Source organism: Cebus imitator, unplaced genomic scaffold (assembly GCF_001604975.1).
Source record: "Cebus imitator isolate Cc_AM_T3 unplaced genomic scaffold, Cebus_imitator-1.0 Scaffold27, whole genome shotgun sequence".
NCBI classification, from domain to species: domain Eukaryota; kingdom Metazoa; phylum Chordata; class Mammalia; order Primates; family Cebidae; genus Cebus; species Cebus imitator.
In genome coordinates, this window is record NW_016107342.1 from 3,920,698 (window position 1) to 3,927,139 (window position 6,442).

A 6,442-nucleotide genomic window follows, 5' to 3' on the forward strand; every position below is an offset into this window, starting at 1 on the left:
AAAAAAAAAAAAAAAAACAAACAAACAAAAAAAACACCAATTTGCTAAGTTCTTCCATATCCTTTCCTCTTCCTTTCCCAATCCAACAGCAATAAAAATTAATCCACAAACACATCAAAAGCTACTTGGAGATTTAAAAGGGGTGGGAGGAGGGTGAGAAACTAAAAACAGAAAAAGGGAATCCCAGACCACAAAACACCTAAAAAATAATAAGTTTTGCTAGCAGAATCTCTGAATAACAGAAGACACAGTGAAGGTTTTACAAAAGTAGTGTGTTTAATAAAAGGCAAATGATTAGTGTAGAAATTGCTGAAATTAGAGATCTACACACTGGCCAATGTTTCTTCTCCTTCTATTCTGTATTACTTGCTATTTGTCCACTTCACTGGACTAATTTACATATCTGATCCAAAAATAGTGTCCACAACAGGATGTTAAGGGCGAGAGAAGGAAAGTAGTGTCCAGTCAATCTATGGAAACCATGTGGAAGGTCAGTTCAGATGACAAACTACATGTTCACATAAAAAGATGTTAAGTTTGAGGTGATTCCTCTCTGCTCACAATGACAAAGGATGTCTGTAACTACAATTTGTCATAAAAGCCAGAAAAATGGGATCTCTCCTGAATTAGATTTCAGCTACCCAACAGTTCATTATTAACCTTTATTGATAAATACGCATAATCATGAGGAGAACCAGAACCAAGAAGTTGCTGTGTAAATACCAAATAAATTAATTCATAAGGAAAGAGCCAGTATCACAAACAGAAGAAAAAATATTCTCAGAAGTAAAAGGGAAATCTATCTATTTAAAATATTAAATGTAAAATCAAAAACATGGCCAGGCACGCTTGCTCATGCCTGTAATCCCAGCACTTTGGGAGGCCAAGGTGAGTGGATCACCTGAGGTGAGGAGTTTAAGACCAGCCTGACCAACATGGTGAAGCCATCCCCACTAAAAATACAAAAGTAGCCTGGTGTGGTGGCGTGCGCCTGTATTCCCAGCTACTTGGGAGGCTGAGGCAGGAGAACTGCTTGAACCTAGGAGGTGGAGGTTGCAGTGAGCCGAGATCATGCCACTGCACTCCAGCCTGCAACAGAGGTTCCGTCTCAAAAAAATAAAAATATTGCTCAGGAAGATGTTTGAAAAACACAGATGACACAGATTTTCAGAAAGTTATGAGTTAATAAATTTCAAGCTGGCAGAATTTAAGAAAAAGTCAGTAACAAGGACACGTTACCATGAAGACATTAACAGTCATTAATCTCTAATGTGTAACAATATAGCATCAAAATGTTTAATCCACATGGTAATATGCAGCAAATTCATAATACGTAATCACAAGTATCTTATAAATAACTATAAAACTACACTATCACAGAGCTATAACATAAGATGAATTCTAAAATCAGAAGTCATAGGGCCAGGCACAGTGGCTCACACCTGTAATCCCAGCACTTTGGGAGGCCAAGGTATGTAGATCACAAGGTCAGGAGTTCCAGACCAGCGTGGTCAATATGGTGAAACACTGTCTTTACTAAAAATACAAAAATTAGCTGGGCATGGTGGCAGGCGCCTGTAGTTGCAGCCCAGCTACTCGGGAGGCTGAAGCAGGAGACTCGCTTGAACCCAGAAGGTGGAAGTTGCAGTGAGCTGAGATCATGCCACTTGCACTCCAGCCTGGACAAAAGAGCAAGACTCCATCTCAAAACAAGACAAAATCCAAGAAGTCATAGATGATCCTCTCTGATCACAATACAGTAAAATAAAACACAATATAATCACCGCACACATCCATAAAAAATTCTCTTAAATTACAAAGCACCCTTCCAAGTTCCCTAGTGCTATTTAAAAAGGCATCAAAGAAGTCTATATAATCACTGACGGCAGTAATAAGTGTTAGATGCACAGGTTTGAAAAAAGTTAAGCGTTAAAACAAAACCATTCAATGTATGTATGACAAAGTAAAGTAAAAAGCTGTGGTAATGATCAATAAAATAAAACTACACGCTGTTTTCCTTGGTAGACTTGGATAAGCCTTTGATTACCAAGTACAACCAAGAAAAAACTTCAGAGCAAAAGGGTTGGTGGGCTTGGCATCAAGTAGTCCAACCCACTTGGGAGGTTGAGACAGGATGACTGCTTGAACTCAGGGGTTGGCAGCTGTAGTGTGTGTGGCACCTGTGAACAGCCACTGCATTCCAGGTTGGGTAACACAGCAAGACCTCATCATCAAGAAAGAAAACAAAGAAAAGAAGGAAAAGGAAGAAAAGAAGGAAAAGAAGGGGAGGGGAAGGGAGAAAAAGAGAAAGAAAGAACAATACAACTATAGATGTGGCGTTCCTCTTACACTATTTAAATTGGTGAAGAATAGTTTTCTAAATCATTCTAAGACGTTACTATTACTATAATACTTTGAACAATGAGAACTCCAGTATCACTTACGAAGATATATGTAGAAAAAAACATGAATCCTATGATAATTTAAAAGAATAGCACTTTAACCAGAAGTGTATCCCCAAAACACAAGATTCAACATAAGGAAATATGTAAGTAACAACTTTTATGTACTTCAGCAACAATCAAGTACAAAGGAAGGACAGACCCATTTATAATAGGTCAAAAAACAGCTTAAAAACAATCATCAAGTTAGGTTAACTTTAGAAGAGTTAAACACAAATCCCTGGAAAGAACAATTTGTTGAGAAAGATGTAAACTATTTTCCTAACTAACCTGTGAATTCAAAGTTAGCAAAGCCAAGCAAAATCTCAACAGGGTATTTTATGAAATCTGATAGACTCCAAGTCTCTTCTGGAAAGGAACAAAGGCAGACACAGCCTAACTAATAAAACATGATAGCTGAGGGTCAACATTCTCCCTATCAGTTATAAAAACATGCACATTATCAATTCAGTAGACAGGTCTCAGAGATAATCACCATCATAACAGACAATGTCCCTAATCTCATGGAGTAAGGGGGGAGTAACAAAATGAAGTACAGAAATAAACAATTTCGAGACAGTGCTGAAAAGGAAATAAGATGCTCTAACAAAAATAAACAAGCTCCATTAGGTAAGTCCTCTGAAGAAGGAAGCAGAAACCTCATGGGTAGTGTTAGGAGCTCAGAATTTTATTACAAATCTAACAAAAAGCTACAGTAGTATTTCAGGAGTGACAAGATTTGATTTACATTTGTAAAGCCACTCTGACAAATACAATTAGAATTGTGCTAATAACAAGTAGAGGATATGTATATAAATGCATTTAACACACTAAAAACAGTGAACATCTAACTATGGGTAGTGATTATTACTGGTGAGAAGACATCTGTAAAGGGGAACTGGCTTTGTTGTTTGTAATCTTTTACAGTAAGAACTGATATTTATGGCCAGGTGCGGTGGCTCACGCTTGAAATCCCAACACTGCAGGAGGCCAAGGTGGGCAGATCACCTGAGGTCAGGAGATCGAAACCAGCTTAGCCAACATGGTGAAACCCCGTTATCTACTAAAAATACAAAAATTAGCTAGACGTGGTGGCACCTACCTGTCGTCCCAGCTACTCAGGAGAACTGCCTGAACCCAGGAGGCAGAGGTTGCAGTAAGCCCAGATAGTGCCACTGAACTCCAGCCTGGGTGACAATATGAGACTTTGTCTCAAAAAAAAAAAAGACCAACTATTTTTACTTTCTTTTATTCCTCATTAAAATGTGTGTCAGATATAAGATATAGAGAAAACACACACGACAAATATCATTTCAATAATCTGCAAGGAAAAACAACGGTTTCTGTGTGAAGACCATTACCAGGATTACACACAGTAATAAATAATTGAAACAACCAAAATGTCCTTAAAATACTAGAATTCCAAGTAATGGTACAACTGTACTACAGAATACTGGACAGCAGTTGAAAGAAATAGTAGAGCTATATGGATTGATTTGAAAAGGAGTCAAGACAGTGTTTTATGAAAAGTTACACAATTAAATAAATGCAATAAGGATTTCAATGGCAAGAACACTGTATTCATATGCATATGCAAGTATCAATATGCAAATGACTGTGTAAATACAAAGAAAGAGGTCTATTCTGGAAGGATATGCATCAATCTGTTGGCAACAGTTGTCCTTTCCAGGAGGAGGGAAGGAAAGAGAAAAGAGACTTTTCTAAGACTACAAACTTTCAAAGACATTGAATTTAAAAATCTAACACATACATATGAGAAAGTGAGGGCCGGGACAGCAAGGTCTTTATTAGTCCAGAATGACACAGCACAAGGAGGTATACAGTACAGTACAGTAAAACATCTTCACTGTTAATGATACCAAAATGTGGACCTTAGAGTCCAAAGACACAAAACTGTTTCACGAAGTATACTTGTTTTCAATATCGACTTTCTTACTTATAAATAGAAGCAGAAGTGATAGTTCACAAATTTTATCTCAATTTACTTGAAAAGAACAGTTCAAAAACAAACAAAAAAAGGTAGTAACAAACTCACTGAAAAGTCTTCATCTTCCAAACTGGACATCATCTTGGAAGAAAGTTCCTCACAGCACAGGTTTTCTTCTGCTGTTGCCACCAAAGCAGCACAGCGAGCAAATGTTCTATATAATTCTGACCAAGTTCTAAGCAAAGTCTTCATGGTAGCCTACCAATAACAATTAAAAAGAAGTTTCATTAATATATATCTATGTATCAAACAGCTTACGGAATCAATACATCTTTAACATTTTTTTAAAACACTGAAACATTTAATGTGTCATAAGACAGACAATGGCCGGGCACAACGGCTCACACCTATAATCCCAGCACTTCCTTCAGGAGGCCAAGGTGGATGGATCACCTGAGGTCAGGAGTTCAAGATGAGCCTGGCCAACATGGGGAAACACTATCTCTACTAAAAATACAAAAAATTAGCCAGGCAAAGTGGCAGATTCCTCTAATCCCAGCTACTCAGGAGGCTAGGACAGGAGAATTGCTTAAATCCAGTAGGTGGAGGTTGCAATGAGCCGAGATTGCACCATTGTACTCCAGCCTGGGCAACTAGAGCAAAACTCCAGAGGCTAACATAGAGTAATAACCTTTCCCCCACAGCCCAGAGATCTAACTGAAGGGAGGAAATAAGTTATGATACCACAAAGTATCAAAGGTCCAAAACAGCTTCTCTCTTCCTTCATCATTTTCCTTTCTCCTAAGCTAATAAGAAAGTCATAAAGAAGTGTTATTTCAGAAATTATTGTGGGCTGGGCATGGTGGCTCACACCTGTAATCCCAGCACTTTGGGAGGCTGAGGCTTGTGGATCACCTGAGGTCAGGAGTTTGAGACAAGCCTGACCAGTATGATGAAACTCTATCTCTCTTAAAAATATAACAATTAGCCAGATGCAGTGGCATACGCCTGTAGTCCCAGCTACTCGGGAGGCTGAGACAGGAGAACTGACTGAACCCAGGAGGTGGGGTTTTCAGTGAGCCAATTTTGCACCACTGCACTCCAGCCTGGATGACAGTGAGGTTCCATCTCAAAAAAAAGAAATCATTGTGGAAGCTTACAGAGATAAATACTTGAAAATGCCTTACCACTGGAAATCTTTGTTCTGAAAAAATATGGTTTACTGGTAAAGTCAATGCACCATAGATGGCACTAAAATTATGTTCTAAGGCATCACCTTGATTTACTTCATTAGTCTAAAACAAGAAAAATAATGAAGTTAGACAAATTACCATCTTATTCTAATCCTAAGTAGTAACATAACTCAGAAGTAGTGGGCAAAACTGTCTCCCCCAATACTGAGAATTAAAATACGTTTAACTCCTAACCCCTGGAACCTATGAATATAGTCTTATTTGGAAATACAGTTTTTGCAGATGAGGTCCTATTGGATTAGGGTTGGCCCCAATCCAATGAATGAAGTCTTTTCTGTAAAAGGAAAATGTGAAGATGGAGGCAGAGTCAAGTGATGCAGTCACAAGCCAAGGAAGGTCAAGGATTGCCAGCAACCACCAGAAGCTGAGAGGCATGAACAAATTCTGACTCAGAGCTCCAGAAGAAACCAATCCTACCAACTCCTTAATTTTGGATAGCCGGTATCCAGAACGATGAGAAAATAAATCCCTGTTGTTTTAAGTCGCCAGCTGGCTGTAATTTGTTAATGGCAACCTGGGGGAATTACGCACTACGTTTAAGTTCTAAAAAAAATCCAAGAGGCAACTCAACTATAGTAGTAGTCTTCTACTATACAAACACAGCATTTAAGCAAGAACTAATACCATAAAAAGGGCCTCTGTGATCCTTCCAACAGTAGGAAGCTATTTAAGAATGTAAATGACTGCCAAGCTTGGAGGCTCATTCCTGTAATCCCAGCTCTTTGGGAGGCCAAGATGGGCAGATCACGAGGTCAAGAGATCGAGACCATTCTGGCCAACATGATGACACCCTGTCTCTA

The 6,442-nt window shown here is 38.6% G+C and overlaps 1 protein-coding gene across 3 annotated transcripts in view; it reads right to left on the bottom strand.

Moving 5' to 3' along the window:
• RIF1 (replication timing regulatory factor 1) overlaps positions 1-6,442 on the bottom strand; it is a 46,464-nt gene that overhangs the window by 24,960 nt on the left and 15,062 nt on the right. For all 3 annotated transcript variants that reach the window (XM_017523212.2, XM_017523213.2, XM_017523215.2), the window contains exons 11-12: positions 5,577-5,684; positions 4,498-4,647 (exon numbers count right to left, since the gene is read on the bottom strand). In XM_017523212.2, coding sequence (XP_017378701.1) covers positions 4,498-4,647; positions 5,577-5,684 — 258 coding nt within the window. The remainder of the gene's footprint in view (positions 1-4,497; positions 4,648-5,576; positions 5,685-6,442) is intronic.